Source organism: Paroedura picta, chromosome 10, assembly GCF_049243985.1.
Source record: "Paroedura picta isolate Pp20150507F chromosome 10, Ppicta_v3.0, whole genome shotgun sequence".
NCBI lineage: Eukaryota > Metazoa > Chordata > Lepidosauria > Squamata > Gekkonidae > Paroedura > Paroedura picta.
In genome coordinates, this window is record NC_135378.1 from 69,055,260 (window position 1) to 69,078,882 (window position 23,623).

At 39.7% G+C, this 23,623-nt stretch overlaps 1 protein-coding gene across 12 annotated transcripts in view; it reads right to left on the reverse strand.

Moving 5' to 3' along the window:
* Nucleotides 1–945: 945 nt before the first annotated feature.
* Nucleotides 946–23,623, reverse strand: part of GSTCD (glutathione S-transferase C-terminal domain containing) — a 49,644-nt gene continuing 26,966 nt past the window's right edge. For 10 of the 12 annotated variants that reach the window (XM_077300699.1, XM_077300703.1, XM_077300700.1 and 7 more), the window contains 7 exons: nucleotides 15,398–15,513; nucleotides 14,717–14,761; nucleotides 13,654–13,782; nucleotides 11,773–11,906; nucleotides 7,646–7,676; nucleotides 5,912–5,981; nucleotides 946–1,380 (listed from right to left, as the gene is read on the reverse strand). In XM_077300699.1, the coding sequence (XP_077156814.1) occupies nucleotides 1,241–1,380; nucleotides 5,912–5,981; nucleotides 7,646–7,676; nucleotides 11,773–11,906; nucleotides 13,654–13,782; nucleotides 14,717–14,761; nucleotides 15,398–15,513 (665 nt within the window). In that variant the 3' untranslated portion in view covers nucleotides 946–1,240. Of the gene's footprint in view, nucleotides 1,381–5,911; nucleotides 5,982–7,645; nucleotides 7,677–8,337; nucleotides 8,369–11,772; nucleotides 11,907–13,653; nucleotides 13,783–14,716; nucleotides 14,762–15,397; nucleotides 15,514–23,623 lie in introns of those variants that run through there. The other 2 variants (XM_077300709.1, XM_077300710.1) reach the window with 2 other exon arrangements.

Sequence of the window (23,623 nt, forward strand, 5' to 3'; positions counted from 1 at the left end):
GATCTTAAGCTTTGGAACTAGCCGCCCACTGAGATCCATAAGATCCTTGATCCCATTGCCTTTAAGAAAGCTTTGGAGGTCTTTTTATTGACTTAAGCCTTCAAATCCTAACCCATATGTCAACTGACTATAGCTTATTTGTAGTTTTGCTTCACTATAGTTGTGCCATACAGGGTTTAGTGAATCTGTAGCTCTTATTATTAATTTGATAAACTGCTCTAAGTGCATTGTGGAAAACAAGTTATAAATAGTCCAATCAAATAAATACAAATAAATAGCCTTGTGTATTGTACTGGTTAGTATCCCACTGAAATCTGGGCAACCAGTTTTGAAGCCTCACTCTGACATGGAAGCTTGCCAGGTGACCCAGGGTGATAGCCTACCTCAGAGGGTTGTTGTGAGATGAATATACAAGAGAGAATAATAATATAAACTCACTGGGGAAAAAGGCAAGGAATAATTGAAGTAAACAAATATAACAGGATAGGCAGGGAAATAGTAAGCACTTCCCCACCTTGCCCTGAAGCTCCTTTTCCCACAATAAAGGAGCCATCAGGGTTTAATCCATATATTTGTGAACAGGATGTAATCTGCTCCAAAACCATCCCCTTAAATGCTTTTTCAAGCAAAAAAAGATTAGATATGCATTTTGATTAACAGAATCATCATTGTGTAGTCTTCCACAATATCTCTTTGTAGAACTTACTCAACTGCATTATGGGAAAAACCAAGTAAATGGTTGCACAATAAAAAAATTTTTAAAAAATGAGAAGCTTGGCTGCTTTTATCCAGTAACTGTATATTCTCTTACATTGTCAGAGCCTGTGATCACAAAAGCATTAGCACTGTGCTTTCCAACATGCAAGATCCATCTTTACCGGGGGTGGGGGGGAGGGAGAGGGAGAGATATCACCTTTCCAGCAATGAAACTTAGAAAAACAAACCTTTATGAGTTCTATTTATTGTGCAGGCAGATGAATGTTTTAGGATGTTCCTTTTCTGAAAACCAGCTGTCATTTAATCACACATTTCAAGTAGGATTTAAGAAGCTCTACAAGCAACCTTGCTGCCAAGCCATTTCTTTTCTGCTTCCTTTTCGGTGGGGGGGGACGGCCACGACAATGGATTCAAGATGCACAGTGTCTGCTTCCCAGACTTACTACGAAACGCCACAATAATTCCCGGACTGTGACTCGCAAGGACTGATCATTGATTCAAATGGATGAGAAGGAACTTTGAACTAAACAGGCACACCCACTATCAAGTTGTTTTTCGGAGAACACGTTTCTGGTTCCATGGAGGTCACTTGGACAGAGTAGTTGCATGTTCTTTCCACGCTCCAAGCCCGGTCCAGATCCACCAGCCCCATACAATGCTTACCTAGAACACACAAAAAAACTAGAATATACAAAGACCTTCATAAAAACCAAATAGAATGAATATGCAAATGTAGGCACCTTGGCATCAATCTTAGCAAGAGTGACACAAATAAGCATACTGACATACCACTCAAGTATGTCTGGAGCTTTCCTCTGTCAGAAGAAGCCTTCCACTGAAGAATAACCTCTTCTGCAGAAAGAAAGCTTTCTGCACTTAGCTATATAGAATAAACATCATACTGAATAATCTCAAACACAATACTATTCAAAGGTGACAGGTAGCGCTTTTGATATACTGGGTACTCAGGACTTTCACAAGCAACCTGATTGGTGATCCAGTCATAATGGATCAGCTCTTATGATGCCCTTCCACTAAGTCTTCTTTCCACCAGGAAATGCATCTTTCAACCCCATCAGAAAAATTCATTCTCCATTGGAGGACACATGTCCTGAAGAAAGACATTGCAGAAGAGAGTCATGGGATCTAACCCAGTGAGCCCAGCTCACCATTGGATATCTTATGTTACCTTTCTGGTAGGAAAACCACACTGTTATAGAATGTATCCACCAAAGCCCAGTTTCTTCCACAGAAATAGTGATGGCAGAAAATAATGATCACAGCCATTATTAGTTTATCGCTTGAACTAGTAGCTTTCTGTCGCTCGATACATTGTAATTTGTGCTTTGCCTAGCTTTGCTAAGGTCTTCCTTATAATTATATTTAAAAGAAGAATCATGCAAGGTAGCAGGCCCTGCTCCAGTGACAAATCATCTAGAACAAGGGAATAAACAGGTGACTTTAGCAGATGTGCAAGTTCAGCAGCAGGGTGAGGAAGACGCAGCACTAGTCTCTCCACATTCTGAAAAGGGTGAATACACTTTCCATAAACAAATCTATATAAATGAGTATTATAAAAAGCGGGATAAATAAAAGGGCAATTATGAAGGCAGAATGCCAGCAGGATGTTGGTGGCTATCCAGTGTATTGCACTGAGTAAATCAGGTATGGGTACCCACCAACTGATAGAAGTCATAGTTGTGTCCTTCGTGCAAACAATCGCTGGTTCTCAGGGAATGAATTTGTACGTCACGTTCAAGGTGACTTGGAGAAACAGAGATAGTCAACTAGGCACACTGGTAAAACTCTCAGGGAAGTGTTAGATGTGTCCCACTCTGAGAATGACAACCTTGCCACTGTCTGGGAGTATGAGGGTCAGGGGGAAACAGAACACCGTGCTGATGAAAAGTGGAATGTTCCTTCAGAAGAGGCCCCTTCTTCAGTTGGTGAACAGGTATCCTTTTCCATCAAGAAACCATCTCTGGGCAGGGAGTGAGGGGGGCCTCTTAGGCATGTAGACCTGTCCTGACCACATGGTGACTTGCCTGCATTGTTTCAAAGGTAGCAAAAATTACATGTAGTCTAGATAGGCTAGTACACAGAGCTGAAGAGGAGCAAGGGGTCATGGTATACTTTGGCACCAATGATATGGGGAAATGCAGTTCTGTGGTCCTGGAGGAAAAATGTAGGCTGCTAGGCAGGATATTCAAGGCCAGGACCTCCAAGGTAGCCTTTTCAGAAATGCTGTCTGTTCTACGCACAGCTAAGCAGACACAAATCAGGAGTCTCAATATGTGGATGAGATGTTGGTGAAGGGATGAAGGGTTTATGTTTGTTAGGCACTGGGATGCTTTTTGAAACAAGCAGGACCTGTAGAAGAGAGACATTCTTCACTTGTCCTGAGAAGGAACCAGAGTGAAGACACTCAAAATCAAAAAGGTAGCGCAGCAGTTCTTAAACTAAAGCTGACAGGAGATGAAATGTCTCTGGCACAAGATGACTCATCTCTAAGAGATGGGGTGTTTACAGTTTTAGAGGGAAATGGATTAGTACAGGCCACTGAGAGGGTGACAAACAATACTAACTGCCTGAAAAGGGCTACAGGCCTTAGGAAGAAGGCTGCAGGCATAATGTTTCTGGGAAATTAGAGATGTTTATATACAAATGCTGGAAGTGTTGGAGGTAAACTGAGAGAGTTCGAATGCTTAGTGTGAGATGAGAACATAGACACTGGGCATTTCAGAAACTTAGTGGAAAAAGGATAATCAGCAGAACACAGTGATACCAGGATATAATTTTTATCAGAAGAATAGGGAGAGAAGGGTCAGGGGGGCATTGGCTCAGTATACAATCCAGTACAACTGAGAATGCAAGAGAACTAGATTTGATTTCAGAAACACTACGGGTGGGAAAAGTGTGCAATGGGAGGGCTTCTGGAGTTCTGGCCCCATTAGTGGACCTCTTGTAGACATGAGGGGTTTAGCTACTGTGAGACACAGAGACATTTGGCACATTTATCTCAGAGTCCAAATTTTTTTTAAAAAAAGTATAAAATGAGTTGTTGCCCTAAATACAATGTATTAGTAAAACTAAATTTAAAATGATGTCCCACTTTTAAAATGAATGTTTATACTTAGTATCTATATACATATTTATAGTCTTTAAATATTGCACAAGTTATTATATTATAAATATAAAAGCAGGGGAATGTATTATATTGTTTTGTTTAAAAAATTCTAAATGCATCTTATATGGCAGCGCAGTACCCGAGTCTGCCTTAGAGAACATGTGGTTGGTGCTAATCTGAGTTGACCTTTCCCCTAGTCATTTGAAAACAAAACTTAATCCACACCAACCGCACACCCATTAGCAAGTTTAAAAGGTGGAGAAAGATGATTGAAATGGAAAAAATTCTTTTAATGGAGCACATAAGCCTAATGTCAAGTATATCCTCAGAAGAAACAATGGAGAGAACAGAAACAACATTTAAAAGACTTCTGCGGTTCACAAAATTTCTGCTTTATTTTTCTTCTTGAAGGAAAATGCACTGCAAGATAATAATCACAGTCTCGGTACATCAAAGCACATGTTGAATTGTCATTTAAATTTCCATTTATAGTTACGTACCCCACCCTGTAATAAATAACACATTTCCTTTCTCTATCTCCAAGGTACTAGGAAAATGCCTACTCTCATTAGAAGAAGAGTTGGTTCTCACATGCTGCTTTTCTCTTCCCAAAGGAGTCTCAAAGCAGCTTACAGTCGCCTTCCCTTTCCTCTCCCCACAACAGACATCCTGTGAGGGAGGTGAGGCTGAGAGAGCCCTGATATTACTGTTTGGTCAGAACAGCTTTATCAGTGCTGGGGCAAGCCCAAGGTCACCAGCTGGCTGCATGTGGGGAGCGCAGAATCAAACCTGTCTTGCCATATTAAAAGTCCGCACTCCTAATCACTACACCAAGCTGATAAAGTGATACCGCCTGAAATCACAGCTGTGACCCTGAAAGCATGTTTTCCCTTCTTGATACAATGGTGGCTTTAAAGATCTGCCAGTTTTAGTGGAGAGAAAATAAAGCAGATAAGGGTATCACTAGATTTCAGCACTTCCTGTTGTACTTATAACCCCAGAAATTATTTTGAACTTGGTAAAAGCACAATGTTCAGGTGCAAGGACACTGTTTTGTTCTGCTGTTACACATCCTGTAACCAAAGAGTCCAGCTACACCAAGCTAGGGCAATGAGATCTGTTTCACACATCACAAGGAGTGAGAAAAGACTCACTATTCACTCCCACTTCTGCAATTTTCAGGGCAACTCCACAGACATTTGCAGCCTATATTCTGCAGGCAACAGCAGCTCAGGTGCATTTGCCATTTGATGGTTCTTATACCATGAAAAGCAGCCTTGGGTACATTTTGGTAGATAGGGACTGCTGGGGACTGCAAGAAGCAGGATAACAGTTATTGATAGAATTGTGTGGAATGTTCAGGGACAAACAGTTCCGTTGCAAAGAAAAGTATGTCCTTGAGAACTCTAAAAATTCACTGAAAGTTCCTTCAAACTTAACTTTTTTTTCACCCTGGTTTGCTCCATAACCTCAATTGTGTGCTGCTTTGGCAGCATTTTTTGTTTTGCTTTCAAGTAAGCCTGGGAATAGCAAGACTGTTGCTTAGCCAGCCAGATCTTGCAGTGATGACAGCAATGCAAGCAAACAAAACTAACTCAGAGCGAGAGCACTACAAGACTTCTTTGAAAACCAGAAGTGTTGCTGAAGCAGCAGCTGATCAAGAGGGTCATTTGGGAACGCTGCTACCAAATACAAGAGGATCATGGAAAACGCCGTGGAGGAACTTTACCTCCATAAATATTTTTGTTCCCTTACATGTCCCTGTCCCCCCCCCCCATAGTCCAATGAAGACTAGGAGTGTAAGAAAAAATATTAGTGAAAACCTTCTGTAATTTCTGTATATGGCCCTAAATAGCAGGTGAATGAGCTACTCTTGTGATATTTAACTTGTAAATTTAACTTCGGTGTCGTGTACTATTTTACCCTCTCTCTCAAGACTCCAATCTTTGCATTCTGAGAAACCAGTACTTTAATTCTTTGTTAATGAAGTAGCAGAATTATCCACATATAGTAAGCTAAGCACATCACCAATGTCATGCACAACTGCTGCTCGATAGATGAGCATACCTATTCGCCTGCGTTCAGGGGGAAGCTGGACAGCTGTCTGATCAGCAAATCGGCAGAGAACCATGTGTTCCTAGATTGAAAACAAAAGAACCACAAAGAAATCACAGCCTTCTTCCATTACATCGTTCTAAAACAGCTATTTTTTAGTAGCAGCATCCAAAGAACTATGAATATCTGAAGTACAAAAGAGTGGCCAGGGTTGCCTATTTTGCTAGGAAATGTAATTTTTAGCATGTTCTGGTTTGTGATTTCACTTTTTTTTTTGGGGGGGGGGGTTGATCCAATACAAACAAGCTACTTGGCATTCAAGATGGCATCATGAGGTCCTTGATGACCCTGAGGATTTGCTGGGTGAACTTTTTGCAATGCGCTTCTTTTTTCTCACTATCTTTTCACTGTACTCTTGAGGATTTGTATAGCAAGAGGGGTTGTGCCAAATGAATCATATATGTTCAAGATGCCTGGTGAGTTGTGCTGTCACGTTTCACTGTACCATCTTTGGCTGCAGTTTGGACTATGGGCAATGATCACTGTGTTTTAAGAATAACCAATGAAGGTGTTCCTCTGGTCCAGTAAGCTTAGTATTAGTACCATTTCGCCTACATGTGTCTGCTAGGCCTTCCTCCTCATGAATACGCGACTCGCATAAACATTACACCACGCAGCTTTGCCAACACAAGTGTGTCGTGCTGCGGCACCATGCTAGCAACCCCTCAAACTCACTACCCCAATAATGCTTGCACCTGTTTTTCGACTTTGTAAGGGAAACTATGGGATCATGCTTGTATACACACAGGCAGGCAGACTACACAAAGCCCACCTGTTCTTTTACGCGAAGGATGATGAGGTCATATTAAGCATGTATGCAGGCTAAATAACGCTGCCTTGAACCAAAAGGAGAGAGCTGTAAAGGTTTAAATAAATAATGTATTTTCTGAAGAGAAGACCTTGAAAGTGGTGGAGCTTCCCTGAGGCAGAAAAACGTTTGAAACAAAAACGAGTGCAGTGACATAGCTTTTGCTGACAACTGTGATAGCTAGGACAGCTGCCGTTTCAAGTGCCAAGTCATCGCAATCAGAACCATTTCAGAACTGTACGTCTTGACAGGGCCTTCTGAAACATGAGATGGAAATAAGTACCGTATTTGCCAGCGTATAAGACGACCCCCCAACATTTCCACTCAAAATATAGAGTTTGTTACATTCCATTACAGTACTATGGGCCACTATGGGCAGCTATGTCTATCCCAACTGAAGGGCACCCGGCATATAGGACAACCCCCCCCCCCACTTGGAGGCATGTTTTTCAGGGGGGGAAAGTAGTCTTATACACCAGCAAATACTGTATGTGAGAACACAAATTCCACTTTTGTGTGGAATTCTGGCAAACTCACTTGCATGGAAGAAATGGAAAAAAAGGTGACACATTTAACTCCTGAAGGTTACCTTGATGCACGTAGCAGCAATCCATCAGGTATAAGTCTCTATCAACTTTGGATCTTCACTTAGTAATGAACTGCCACAGTTGCCATTTCATAATAAGTGGCAACACTTCACAGAGCAATTCTTCTAATTTCATTTGATGTGTGTGTGTGGGGGAGGTATCCCTGAATTTCATAGTGAAGGGAAATACAAATGTCAGAGGAACTATGGAGACAGTGACACAGTCTAGCCATCACACTGCAGCGCTGGCAACACACCAGTAATCGAAAATTCTAAGCCACTTTCTGCATACCTTGTAAGATAAAACTTCCTTGAACTGATGACTGAAATAAAAAAAGAAGATGGATTCAATCACTGTGAGAAGCCACCATTTAGAAAGAAAAGTAATAAGCTGCACTTGGTTGAATGCAAAACAATATTTAGATGATACAACACAATTTCTGAAGCAAGCACTATGATAATGGTTTTGATCCAAGCAGCTTTTCTGCTGGTGAAAAAGGGAAGAAGTTCTCTCTTTCAATTACAAAATGTATGTAGGGAGGATCAGGATACCTACAAAAGCCATGTTGGATGAGGGCTGCAGGCAAATTCCTTGAGATCTGAGTGGGAAGGCTGGCTGGATAAAACCCAGTACTTTTTCTCCGGAATAGAATGTTTAAAATATGCCATCTTTTATTTCATCATTATGTCTGTAATATGCCAAGCTACAAACATTCTCCCTTCAGATAACTATACATATTAAGCAATTCATAGGACTGTGCAAGACCCTAAATTGATACACTGAAAGAAAGCATAAGCATTTAGTATTGATATTTAGTATTGAGCCTTTGGGGATGGCGGTATATAAATAAATAAATAAACAAGCAAATAAATAAATAAACTAATAAACCAATAAACAAATATAAATAAATAAATAAATACGCTAATGTATGCATTATCCATAATCTATCCTGACTTAACTGCTTCTCCAGTGCTTTTACTCTGCTCACTGATGTTGTTTCAGGATCCCATGTTTCTTTGACATTAAAAAAAGAAACATAACAACTTAGTTTATGTTATGTGTTCTATTTTTAAGCTGTATTTACTATTCAAACTTACAGTTATGTTAAGTTACCTTGACGTATTGTTATTTGGATCAATTGATAAATGTAAGCATCCTAACCTTTGGCTCTAACTCAGACGTAAGGATAAAAGATGAAAAAATGGCGTGGCTCTCTTGGGTTGCCTCCACATTTCACTGGCTTTTGCTCTACATCACTGGCATTTGCCACTAGGTGCCCCAGTGTGAAGAGGACAAGCCAGCTGTAAATCACGACTCAAGTGTAAGGATAGCACAATGTCCAAAGATACAAGCTAGAATACTAAATCAGGTATTGCAACAATAACTCTGCTTTGGTGGGAACCACGAAACTCTCACTATCCTAGTAAAGGGCAGGCAAGAACAAGAACCTGAGGAGTTCCCAAGGTGTGCTCCCAATTATTATGTTTGTCATAATGCATAATTGCAATTTACATCTCAAAAAGTAGGGTCTAATTAATACAGAAATGATAAACATAGTGCTTTGATTGGTAACAATAATTTTTGTGACTTTGAATCTTTCCAACTACTCTGAGTACAAGATTGGCCCTTGCCAATCATTCCTGTTAGTGAACCAAAAGTTCCCTAGTTCCCAACACCTAGGATAGAATCACAGAGCTGGATGGTACCTCCAGGGTCCTCTAGTCCAACCCCCTACACAATGCATGAAGCTCACAACTACCTGCATACTCGTGGTGACTCCAATTCCATGGCCAGATGATTCCATGGCCTCCCCCCTCCACCAGAATCCCTGGCTATCACAATCTGCCCAAGTTCACAGAATCAACATTTCCATCAGATAACTAACTCCCAAAACTTCCAAAGGAGAATCTACCACCTCCTGTGGAAGCTTGTTCCACTGAGCAACTGCTCTGTCTGGAACTTCTTCCAGATGTTTAGCCAAAAATTCTTTTGAATTAATTTCAACCTATTGGTTGAAATCTGGTCTGACCCTCTGGGGCAACAGAAAACAACTCTGCTCCATCATCTATATGACATCCTTTCAAGTACTTGAAGATGGCTATTGTATCATCTCTTTGGTGTTCTTCTATCCAGGCTAAACAGACCAAGCTCCCTCAAGCTTTCTTTATATGACTGGATCTCCAAACCCCTCATCATCTTTGTTGCCCTCCTCTGGACACGCTCCAGTTTGTCTGCATCCTTCTTCAATAGTGGTGCCCAAAACTGAACACAGTTCTCCAAATGAGGTCTAACCAGAGCAAAGTAAAGTGGAACCACCACCTCACACAATCTGGACACTATACTTCTTTTGATATAGCCCAAAGTCACATTTGCCTTTTTAGCCAAATCACACTGCTGACTCGTGTTCAGCGTTTGGTTTACTAAGACCCCCAGATCCTTTTCGTACCTACTACTGCCAAGACAAGTCTCCCCTATCCTATAATGATGCATTTGATTTTTCCTACCTAAATGCATTTTAATTTTACATTAATCACGTAAAGGTTTCCAAAAAATGCTGCTCCTTTAGCAGTGAAAATGTCCCTCCTCACTTCAGAAAGGAGAAAAGACTGGCAGGATACAATGCATGGCTCTTGCTTTAAAAAAAATTAAAATAAAAACTCATAGAGGTACTTTAAATTAAGCAAGCTCTAGAGAGAGAAAGATTACTTCCTATTCTGGAGTGCTGTCTTCCAATAAAATAAAGAAAAAAACAAAAGTTCAACAATTCAATAGTGAAAAGCCTATTTTACAGCCAATAAAGATAATGGGAATGTATGAAAAGGTTCAATTAAATTCAGTCAAGCCATCTGAACGGTGTCCCTGAAGCACTGCCTGATTTCCATTACTATGCTTGTGGTCCTCTCACATGCCCATTAAAAGTTTGTTATTTTTATATCATGAACTATATTTAAAAGCATAGCAAGGTTTATAGCAAAGTAGATCTCATAAATGGGAAAAATAAAGTGTGTCCGGATGGCAAGTTTCTGAAATTGAGAGAACATTTTTGCATCGTATTGCAATGGTGCAAGCATGCTGAAAATATTTTTTGTTATGCCCATGCTTTTTTAAACACACAACTTGTACCAGTGATTTTCAGACCAGCTGGAATTATTATTTTTATTATTATTGGACTTATTGCCCACGCCTGCCAGCAAACTGGCTCGTGGCAGGTTACAAAATAGGTTCCAATTTTTAAAAACCCAATAAAAGCCCCATTGAAATCCAGTTAAAATACACAACATAATAGCAACATGGCATTAAAAATAACCCCAGAGGGCATTGGGAATGCAATAACTGATTGCCACCAGTGATGTCACAGAACTGGTAGTGAGTATGAAACACAGCTCTCTCTGACACACTCTCCTGGTCATTTGGGACCATAAAAGGAGTGAGATAAGTTTATGTTTATGGGAAAGGCTAATCAAGAAAACTGCTTTGTATGATACTATTTAAACCCAGTCAATCTGTGTAGGAGATCCAGTATGGTATAGTGGTTAGAGAAGGACTTGAGTGACATGGTTTCCAATGCACAGAGAGCCACAACAGTCATTGGGTGATGTCGGCCTAGTCTTTCTCTCACACTAAGCTACCTTACAGGGTTGTTGTAAGGAGGGGATACTCATATCCTGAGCACCTTGGAGAAAGTGTGGAATAAAGTATGATAGAGATAGAGAGAAGCATGAACAGATAATTTTTAATATGCTGCTTTTCTCTACCTGAAGGAGTCTCAAAGCGGCCTTCCCTTTCCTCTCCCCACAACAGACACCCTGTGAGGGAGGTGAGGCTGAGAGAGCCCTGATATTACTGCTTGGCCAAAACAGCTTTATCAGTGTTGTGGCAAGCCCAAGGTCACCCAGATGGCCACATGTGGGGGAGTATGGAATCAAATCCAGCTCGCCAGATTAGAAGTCCGCACTCCTAACCACGACACCAAGCTGGCTCTTTAGGATTCTTTAGGATTATGCATTTTCCTTATCAAAAGGCAGCACATCCTTCTATCCTTTAATTTTTCTTCTATTTCTTCTGAACTAGCAGCTAGGATTTTAAAAGCAGGTTCTTAAAAGTGAAGGTAACGGGTTGGATCCAGCCAGATTTTTCACTCAATCCTAGCCAACTTCCTTGCTTATTACTGTCCCTGTCCCACATGGCTTTTGAGAGTTCAGGTCCCAAGACCACAATACAGCCTTTAGAATAGCTAAAGGAGATTCCTGTATCTCTTTTTCACTACTGGAAAAAGCTGACTAGATTCAACCCCCTGCTTTAACTTCTTCTGTTTTCACTGTTCTATGCAACCAATATGGCTACAGTCTCACACATTTCCCCCCAGGTTCCCCTCCAAGCATTATTATAACAAACAATTCTAGCAAACAATAGTTCACCTTCGTGGAAATGTAAACTTGGCTGTATTTTGAATGAAGCCATAGCAGCAAGGACAGATGACAAATGCTGCACGAACGTTGGTACAGCGTTCAATTACCATGTCTGTTGCAACTCCACAAGCATGCAAAGCCACCTGGAAAATTAAAGCCAAGGAAGATAACGTTAACCATACATGGTTCCAATTCAGCTTTCTGACTTAACTCAGTAACTGTAGTATCTCATGAACTTGCTAATACCAATAGATTCAAGTGAGTAGCCAGGTTTGTTGTTGCTTATACTGAGTAAGCCCCCTGGCCTGGCGCATCAAAGTCAGTATCATCATCTATAACTGGCAACAGCTCTCCAAGCTCTCAGGTTTCACATCGCTTAGTACCTGTGTAGACAGACTAGATTCTATTATTCTGCTATTCAAAGTTACATTATGGCTAATATATCTGCAAACACTTTTAATTAGAAATCTTTCCTCATATATGACAAACATATAATGGCATGAGGCAACATGAATGCCACTCAGAAATGTTCTTCCAATAATTACTTCAGCTCTTCTACAATTACTTTCAACTCCCACATGTAAGGCTGTTTGTTTGATAAGTTACAGGTACGTTTCCTCCTCTGCCTGGAAACTGTGTCAAGACTTAATGGAATGAATCAGACCCAAATCCAAACTCTGATTTGGCACTAAGTGAATATGCCTTTTGCTCTTTCTCTCCTTTCTCTAGTAGTGAGTTCCCCTTTGTGTGAATTACAGTTATGGTATGCCCTCCAACCAGGGTTGCAAGCCGCTGTTTTAAGCTGATGTGAAACCCCCAGTTTGGAAAGTACATACAAGCCATCATCTGCTGGTTTAACTGTAAAGTGGAAGATACTTATTAACCCCAAACATGCAAGAGGAGAATAAGGTGTAAGTACCTTATATGGCAACCTCAATCACAGTTATTTTTATAAACAGAAAATTCTTCAGTCATTATAATTAAAGAATGTTTGGTTTTGGCAATATGTCTGAGCCAGTGATACCCAGAAGCTCATTCTCTCACCTGTGGCTCTTTTAACACAGGAAGTGTTTGCTTTTTTAAAAACACCCACTACAATAAAGAGTTCTGGAGGACTTAAAAGTTTGCACATTCCAGTGTTGGGATGCTGCAAATTTTGCTGTGAATGTGTTTGATGGCCAAACTCGCTGTGTTCAAAGGTACTCATCACATATGAGCTGATCACTCACTCTGTCCAGTTAATGCCAAACAGTTGTGAATGCCTGCCAAAGCACTTTATATCAGCTTTTCCGCAAACTGTGCAGGAGCGAGGGCACCGCTGATTTGAGCTGACTGGCAGCCACTAGCATCCCTTAGGACTAATTAAATGTACACAGAAGGGTAGAGTTTTATTGAAACACAGCATTTACCGATGGCTGATTTATATGATTTGTGAGTGATTTGATTGACTAAACAATCACCTGCTGAGCAGAGAACTTACACACAGCAAGGAGGGGGAGGGGGACTGGACTGTGTGAGAACGTGAGTGTACAAAAAAGCTAGCTACACTGTCCTGCATGATTAGCAAGGAATACAGTGAAGCAGCCTGTCAAACTCCCACAGTCAGGCTGACAAACTATCAAACTTATGCATAAACAAGTATTTGTTTGCTTTCTTATATTGATGATTAATGGAGAGAACAGGGTATGCAGTAGTCATTTTGCTCCTTGGGTTCATGTAACTGTTGCCCTCAGTGAGCCTGGAATGAGCAAGCACCACTGGTCTGAGCCATCAATAATAACACGCTTTGCAGGAAAGAACCGTACAGTGAAACGTTAAGCAATGGCTGAAGGATTTTGTTTTGAAAAAAATATCCGCAAAGTACGAAGTTGACATTTCACAATTACTTACCCCAATATTAAAAGTGCCTTTAAAATAGTCCATATTTGCTTGGATGAACCAAATGTTATTTAGTCCTAATTCATCGCTTCTTTCTTTAGCACGTATCAACGACAACTCTTTATTTTCTACCAATATTATCTGCGTTTCGGAGAAACAATAATCACGTAGTTATGGTCAGGGATGATTTTGAGGCACAACCATATACACACACAAGCATTTATCAGTCTAGCCCAGGGGTAGTCAAATTGCGGCCCTCCAGATGTCCGTGGACTACAATTGCAAATGCTGGCAGGGGCTCCTGGGAATTGTAGTCCACGGACATCTGGAGGGCCGCAGTTTGACTACCCCTGGGCTAGCCGTTGGTAGTTAAATTCTGCCTGACCTGGTCTTCTAGACAAAAATGTACAACTTTCCACACATACCACTTTTAATGTTTTTCATGTGGCCGCCTTCTTGGAATATGCTATTGCTATGGAGCCAGGAGTACTGTGACAATTTTCATGGTATAATGCAAGACCCTTTCAGAGGCCTCACTTAAGTTAGAACTCATGCCTGTTCTCTGTCTTGTAAAAGCAGTGACACAGATTAACAGTTGCCCATGAAAGAGATGGTCTGGGCCCTATGACAGAGCAAGAGCATAATGGATCTGCATGTGGCAGTGCTTAGAATCTAGTATACAAACCAGTACTCAGTGGTGACTAAATAATAAGATAGGACTGGTCTCATGGATCTATACAGGATATTTTCCTGCTACTAAAGAAAGGACCACATCTGCCAAAGTAAGAATCCTTGTTTAGCAGAAGGGAGCTGAAGGACTCAACCTGCTGGATTTATAAGTAGCTAGAGTTAGTTATTATACAAGGAATAATGCCGATTTCATGAATTTCCACAAGCACATTTGATGGAGGTTAGTTGTGGAAAAGAACACATTTCTAATCCCAAAGCAATGTATGAACCAAATAGTGGTTTATTTTCAAGCTTTTGAAACAGAGTCAATTTTGTATAGCAGACATTGTATAGCAGAAATTCCAGATTATCAAAAGTGTATACTGACATTTTATAGACACCTTACCTGACAGGATGGCAATATGTGAGCAAGGACTATTCCAACATGGCCCTGGTGGGAAAAAAAAAACAAAACAGAGGAAAATGCTGAAGTAAATTTTAATGTCACTGATCTAATCCACTTCACAATTCCGCAAGATCTGCAAAAGGGAGCTCCTCCACCAGGCATTCGGTTGAGGTTGACTGACTTGGAACATCTGCTGGGCTCCCCCTCAGATGCCCTTCTACGACAGCAATTTGATCTCCCCAGTTTGTTGTTATTCATGTTGTGTTGTGAATTGTTGTGATGTTCTATTGAAACTTGTATAATTTTATAGATTATTTATAGATTATTATATGTTACCACCCCGTATTGAGTCTGCCATGAAAACGCTAGAGGGCGTCACCCCAAGGGTCAGACATGACTCGGTGCTTGCACAGGGGATACCTTTACCTTTACCTTTATGTAGAGTTATAATGTTCCATGTAAACCACCCAGAGCTGTAAAGAATGGGCAGTATAAAAATCTATATAAATAAAAATAAATAAATAAAATAACTATTCCAAAAAATACTGACAAGAGACTTTGAAAGCAGATTAAATTCCTGTTGATGTCTCGACTCTGCTTTCTAGAACATGTGCCAGTAGGAAGACCAGAATCCAACATGACTGCATATTAAATATATGAATACATGAAAATATGCCTTACCCCACCGCTGCAAAAATCCACAATCACATCTCCGGGTCTAGCCAGCTTTCTCACTAAAGCCACCAAGTTGTTGAGTTGCTGCTGTTTCCTCAAAGCACGGTCACCAGACATCTTTCCTAAAGAAGAAAACAAGGAATTACACATTTATCATGACCTGTCAGAACAATTTCAATACATTTTCATTTTAACTTTCAGTCATGTTGGCTTTTAGCTTGCCCTAATCCACAAGCTTTGCAGGGATAACATGAATTTTACATTGCAAAAACTAAGGAAAAGAATCTTGCCCCAGGGCAGTTTATTTGGAATATTTATGTCTTACCTAACACTCCATGGCAGCTTAATTATAAACAGCCAATTTATTTATTCATTTATTTATTACATTTATATACCACTTTCTAACTGCCTTCTTGCAATGCTTGACCAGAACAATTCAGTACAATGTTTTCATATGCAAGAAAATGATGCCTGTATCAGAAATAGCCTTTCAAAATTGAGAACATGCAGTTGCACCTTTGAAGGCTACTTTTAGTTAGTTTGTTTATTAACAAAGTGTGAATTTTATTCGCTACTTCATCCAATGTCAGTATCTTTCCTGTGAAATTCTCCATGTTTCATAGTATACAGATATACAATTCTGGTTCAGTAAACATCAGAATGAGGAAAGAAAACTCTGGCACATTATGTAGGTCCAGGCAGTACACAATGTCCTGAAACCAGACATACCCAGAGAACATACTATACTAAATTAAACACTTATTGTGAGAAGTTCTCTTTCAGAAAGTCAGACTTCTTTAAAAAGCACTGCCCCTCTCAAAAACATGAGTTACTTTAATCAGAGATAAGAACAGCAGTGTTTTAAGAAGTGTGAGATTTTTTTTTTAAAGGTAGGTTTTGACTTCATTTTTTCTAATTTATTCATCTTTGTAGTATGGAATATTTATATTTCAAGAGTAGCTTTAACAATATGTTCCCTCCCAGTACTGATAAAAGCTACTTCTCTGGATTCCACCAAATTATTAGTTTTGTATTGATCCTGTTTCTTTATAAGTGACAATTGCTTGGGAGCATCTAATCTAAGGTACCATAAAACTACAGAATTGCATACAAATGGCAACAATATCAGTACTAAAAACTATGTAAATTGTTATGACTCATCTCTATGACCAGCTTTGTGCAAAGCTAAACTTTAAACAGTGTATTGTGGTGTTCAACAAGCTTTCAATTCATAGGCCTACTTAGGAAATGCAACACCTTGCTTCACAAACTTAGAGAAATGTAGGCAATGACTGTAAACAGGAGTTGCAACTTACAACATAGAAATAAGAACATGAGACACATTTAAAAAAAACAAACAAGGAATGTCTGGCACAAGATAAAACATTAATTACTTCTGGTCCGCATACATTTAATTTGATGGGCAAAAGGAAAAAGGAAAACTTCAAAGTTAGTAATGTTGTTATCGCTTTAACTTATCTATAGCCATATTTATCTCACAAAATATTCAGAACTCACTTATCAGTACATGAAATGCCTCCCTGCTCTCATACACTGAGCACCTTTATAAGGAATGCAGTAGATTGGCTCCATAAATACTCACAGGGACAACTGCAATTGTATGGAGAAACCATTATATGTTAGCTTTGAGCTGTGCTGCTTTAGCTTGGGGTAACTGGATGTAATCTTACATCCTAGGTAGAGAGACCATCATGTGGTTGCAGTACATAAAATACAGTAATTTGTATTGATATATCTCCTGTTGAGATCACCTCTGCTTTAAACTCATCCAGAGGAATAAAAGGCAGCATTCACATATCTGTCCAAGGTACTGGACTGAAATTATATTAATAATAGACTGAAATTATATTAATAGAGAGCCACTTTGGTGTAATAGTTAGGAGTGCAGACTTCTAATCTGGCATGCGGGGTTCGATTCTGCACTCCCCCACATGCAGCCAGCTGGGTGACCTTGGGTTTGTCACGGCACAGATAAAGCTGTTCTGACCGAGCAGTGATATCAGGGCTCTCTCAGCCTCACCCACCTCACAGGGTGTCTGTTGTGGGGAGAGGAAAGGGAAGGCGACTGTAAGCCGCTTTGAGCCTCCTTCGGGTAGAGAAAAGTGGCATCTAAGAACCAACTCTTCTTCTTCTAATCACTGATATCTGCATTAGTCATTAATTGCTCTAAGCCAATTGTTTTGCTGTAAGGAAAGGTACAAGCACACTAAGTAAGTAATGGCCATCCATTACGTTTTCATTGTCTGCATATGTGTAGTAGCAAATTTGGGGAAACTCCCCCCCCCCATATGAAGACTAATAATTATTCTTGTATGGGAGAACGGCTTGGTGGGAGGCATAAACCCCCACCACCACCACCATTCCAAGTTTCGCTCAAAGCTCCCAGGGAGTGCTGCAGCCAACCCTTGAAGCAGTGACAGCCTAATATAATAAATATTGAAAAAGCACAGGTGAGGGTTTGACACCAAACGACTGATTTACTTATACAAGAAAAACTGTGTGTGTCCTACTGGCCTAAAAGAGAAAGAAAATATTTCTGAAAGATTTAAAAAGATGACTTTTCACTTGTCTATAAGCAAATTAAGTATATCTGCCAGCGCTATTAGCGATTAACATACTGCAAGTTGTTTTCTGAACTGACATTTAGAGTAAGATCCTAGGGGATAGTACTCATCAGTTTCTTAAAAGAGGTTTGCAGGCCGACTTGATTTGTTTACATAGTCAAGATGCTACTCCCATGAGGGATGCCACAATCTTATGCTTTAGATCAGGGGTAATCAAACTGCGGCCCCCCAGATGTCCATGGACTACAATTCCCAGGAGCCCCTGCCAGCGAATGCTGGCAGGGGCTTCTGGGAATTGTAGTCCATGGACATCTGGAGGGCTGCAGTTTGACTACCCCTGCTTTAGATACTGCATAACCCATTTAAGTGGTTTTAAGAGATCAGTCAGGTCAAGTTAATAAAACCATGGGCCCCCAAATAGAACATATAGGTAGCTCAGCTCTGCTGAATATAAAGTATTGTGAATTATATATAGCAAGGCAAGGAGCTCTCTCACTTTCTATTTAAGCCAATAAAGTGCTACTACCAATGGAAAGGAAATACACACAAATTATGACTGAAAAGGTCATTTAAGACAGAGGAACATAAAAATGTCTTTCTAATTTTTAATTCTGGAGGCATTTCTGCTACTACTGTCTACCAACTTGTTCTATAGCAAAGGAAAGCGCTGTAAAATTGATCACTTCAAACATCACAAAATAGCCTTGTCTTGAATATGCCTTCTTGGAAAAGTCAAATGGCTATAAGAATGGACCTTGACAATATTAAATGAGAAACTGGACAGGCTCCCCTTTAGAAGGCTTATATTGCTTGCATTTGAGAAAGCTATTTGGACAACATACAATACAGTCAGAACAAAGATTACAACCGGTGGGAGTGCCAATAAGGAGACTTGAAGATTAACAAGAGTCTTGGAAATAATTAAGTGTTGGTTGTTTTCTTTAGTATGGAATTTCATGAAACTCCTGAAAGGCATTTCATCAACATCTGATGAACTGACCAACAGACCAAGCTGCCAATGTTAATTAGAAATGTTAATAATGCTTTAAGAGTCCAGTGGAAAATAAACTTAACATTCATTTGAAAATAAAAATCACATGTATTGGAGGGTCTTTCTTCCCTCTTTCAAAATATTCTCTCTCCATTTTTATTCATCATACTGCCAATTTTTTCTGTTCTAAAATGAGCTTAATCATACTATGGGTTTTGTTGGCATTTCAATGCAAAAGATCAAATACTGCTTAAAGAAATACCTATACACTTAGATCTATGAGATCTCAATGGAGCATGCAAAGGTTATTTTATTTATAAGAATTAGAATTCTATATAAAAGGTAAAGGTAAAGGTATCCCCTGTGCAAGCACCGGGTCATGTCTGACCCTTGGGGTGACGCCCTCTAGCGTTTTCACGGCAGACTCAATACGGGGCGGTTTGCCAGTGCCTTCCCCAGTCGTTACCATTTACCCCCCAGCAAGCTGGGTACTCATTTTACCGACCTCGGAAGGATGGAAGGCTGAGTCAACCTTGAGCCGGCTGCTGGGATTGAACTCCCAGCCTCATGGGCAGACAGCTTCAGACAGCATTTCTGCTGCCTTACCACTCTGCGCCACAAGAGGCTCTAAAAATTCTATATACTACCTTGCAAATATTTTCAAAATTCACTTTGAAATATAAAGGAGTTTCTCAACCCTATTCCCTCACCCCCCCCCCCAAAGTGGCCAGGGAGGACCTGGCAACCCTACCTACATGTGAAAATCTAGTACACGTTCTACACAAAAGAGATCTTAATTCTGTTGTAAAACACAAGTAAAAACACAACCTGAATTCAGTCATCTATATCTGTTTCTAATTAACATTTTAACATCTTTATGTGTGATTTACTAACAACTTCATAAATTGTTATTTTCTAATATTGTAGTACATTTTCAACTCAAAATAGTCTGATTTGCTTCTGCAATATTTGTTAAATACTATATTAAAATTTCAGAACACAGATTTGACATAAACATAGGCCCTCTTTTTTCTCCAGCACTGTTAATTCATGCTTACACAAATATCAAACCCAGCTATTTCGACTAAAATAAAGAGAAAAATCAGGCACATGTTCCTGAGACTCAGAGTTTAGAATACTATGATTTATAGGAACTCCCCAGTCTAGTGATCCATTAATGCAATGTCAAAAAACCACCTAGAACTCTTGTGCTAAGCAGTCTTTCCAGGGTGGGCTTTTGCATTACTCCTTGTGTTATTAAGATAACATGCCAAAGCAGCTATAAATCCCTTTATTAGCTTTTGGAAGAGAGGCCAAGATGTGGGTGGAAAATAAGGCTTTGCTCACTACTGAGAGTCTGGACACCAGCCCAACTCAGTGCTCCAGTCTTTTGAGAATTAAAATTGAGATTTAAAAATATATATACTTTGGTCATCACTTAGTTGTGTTAAAAACCCAAAACTTTTTGTAGGCAACCAGACATCTCTTAAAGATCATACAGCCTATTTAAATACACATAGGCTGTCCATCAAGTTGATAAAATAATTACAAAACCATAAATCTATGCTGAAACTTCAACATCTTTAGTATCAAAAATGGCACAATGAATGCAAGTTCCATAAAACTTAATGGCCTTGTCTTGATCATCCTACCAGTACTTGGAGAAGACTTTCAAATACTGCCTTCAACTTTCTCAACCAATGGGACCAAAATCCTCCCCCTTACACTGCTAAGCCTTCTTTTAATGCTTTTATGAAGGCCAAACGGTGGCCTTCATAAGGCATGTTTTTCTACCAAAAATAAAAGTTATACAATGAAGGAAGCTGAGCGGTAGGTTCTGAATACACTCACTTTGAGAGTTAATTATATTATGATCTATTGTCTTTTCAAACCTTCACATATTCTCTTTAACTTATTGGTTTAAAAACATGAGCTAACAAGAGAGATTGTAATAGACAAGTTCTAAAACTCCATATCAATCCATATAGACAAGCAATATTTTTTACATTCAAAAAATAAACCATGCTATCATAAATAAACCATGCTAACGTGGAAATAGGATTAATAAAGAATTTACAAAAGCTTGCTTATTTAGACAAAGAAAATCCATCTGTCATGAAGGATAACTAGGTTTCAGGGTGAACTTTGCCCTGATATAAATAGCTGATTCTAGGGAATATACATAAAGCCAAGGTTAGCATTAATCAAAATAATTAAACAAGTTATTTTTCCATGGTACGTATCTTCTTGTACCTTAGAGTTAAATTTAAAACTAGGTTATGAGCTTATGAGGATGTTACTGTTCCATATTGCTCCTAGTATTATTCTAACTAAAAAGGCATACAAACTACCATAGTAATAAAGTGTAGTAGAAAACCTGTGGGGGGCATCTCATTTCTCTTTCCCCCAATGTATTTCCCCCTTCACTGAAAGCCCCTCTTCCCTTTTCCTTCTCTCCTCTCACCCACCAGCCCCCTATCTTCATCTGCTACTGTCTTCAGTTTTTCCTTCTTCCCTCCACCCAGGAAACTGAAGCCCAGTTGTGTGGTGGGGAACCTGCAAGGACTTGTAGGGAGGGTACCTTATTTTCCCCTGTATCAACTTCCCCACACTATTTTCTTTCCCTCTTCCTGGCAACCTCCATATCCTCACCTTTCCTTGCTTCCCTCACTTCTTCTCACTGACCAATCAATAGTGTATCTGATCCCATCTCCAGCTATATCCAATATTTATTTCAGTTCTATCTTGACTTTCTCCACAAATGGGTACACAAAGCAGTTGACATCATTCTCTTCTCCACTTTATTCACAGAACCCTAGGTGAGGCTGAGAATGGTCCAAGGTCATTCAGGGATTCTGTGGTTGCGTAGTGATTCAAACTTGGGTGTTCCAGATCCTGTTTTGAAATTTTAACTGCTACGCAACATTGACTTGGCAGGAGGGTGGGATGCTGTTGAATAGTACATGTCCACTCCAATACCATTAGAAGTTTTAAAGAGGTCATTAAATGCTCAGCTATTTCAGAAAGTGTTTCTTACATTCCTGTTAATTCCTGTTACTAATCAGCTACATAACCATCAATATCAATATACAAAATATTATATAACACTGTTCCCTTTTTCTAAGTCTGAATTCCACACAATTCCAATATGGAATTAATTTCAATATGGAATTAATTTCTGTGGTCCAATCTCTGATTGGCATTCTCAGTCAAAGTTGGGACTCCGTACATGCCAGCGAATTGGGGGGGGGGGAGTTTGAAGGGACAGCGCCTCCAACAAACTATAACTACTTACTAAAGCCAAGCATAATTTGTGAACCTCTCTGGCTACATTTGATTAGCCTAGAATACAAAATATGTGCATGATTAAAACCTCTACTGGCCACAGTTCACAGTGACTTATACATTTATTTATAGTTGTCCTTTATCACTGAGACTCAAGACAAATGAAAACAGATTTTAAAAGTTCAAACAGACAGAATAAGGTACCCTAGATCAGGGGTAGTCAACCTGTGGTCCTCCCGATGTTCATGGACTACAATTCCCATGAGCCCCTGCCAGCGTTTGCTGGCAGGAGCTCATGGGGATTGTGGTCCATGAACATCTGGAGGACCGCAGGCTGACTACCCTTGCCCTAGATCAGGGGTAGTCAAACTGCGGCCCTCCAGATGTCCATGGACTACAATTCCCAGAAGCCCCTGCCAGCATTTGCTGGCAGGGGCTTCTGGGAATTGTAGTCCATGGACATCTGGAGGGCCGCAGTTTGACTACCCCTGCCCTAGATTATTCCACATGCACTTGCAGCTGAAATGCTATGTACCTCACAATTTGTGCATAACAACTCTGGGATAGCTATTTCTTGCAATGACACTGTCAGGCAGATCTGAGCAGCATGCTTTCTACTGGATTTTATTTTTTATTGTATTTTATTTACATTATATCTGTAGTCTGTATTTCTCATCAGGAATCAAGGTGGATTACATGTAGTGAGTCAGTACAATCAACAAAATGGGACATTCCGTAACCACTGCATTAGGATCGTAGAAGTTAGGAACCACCAGAAAAACTGAAGAATAGTGTAAGTATTAACATGACATTAAGCAGGATGAAAATTACGTACATAATAGGAACCTACATAAAATAAGCCACAGTACAGATCTCAGACTTTAATCATTTATACAAGTACGTTTCTAGACAGCCAATTTCTCCAGGGGAACCGATTTCTGTCTCCTGGAGATGAGCTGTAAAACCAGAGGATCCCCACCTGGTTATTGGCTTTCCTATGTTTGATGTAGAAACTAGTCAGGTATTATATTTTCATTCATTCGCTCTCTCTTAACCTAGTTTTCTGGGGGTTTTCTTGCCTTAAACCAGTCCACTGCCCTAAATCTTTGAGCTGTGATGAAATAATTATCTAGTTAATTGTTCTCAATTTGGCTTGTCCCTAATCTAAATTAACTGTGAGCAGAAAAATGTTACTCATATCCACAGCAAAAAAAAATAAAAAAAAATAAAAAAAACTAACTCTAAAATGGATTTCTGAGTCTTAGCATAAACAGGTATCTCCAATATTATCATCACCATATAGAAAAGCCTTTGGGGGAATGTGCTTTTAATTATGCACACGCAAGTTTCAGCTTTTTGTGTTATGTCTGG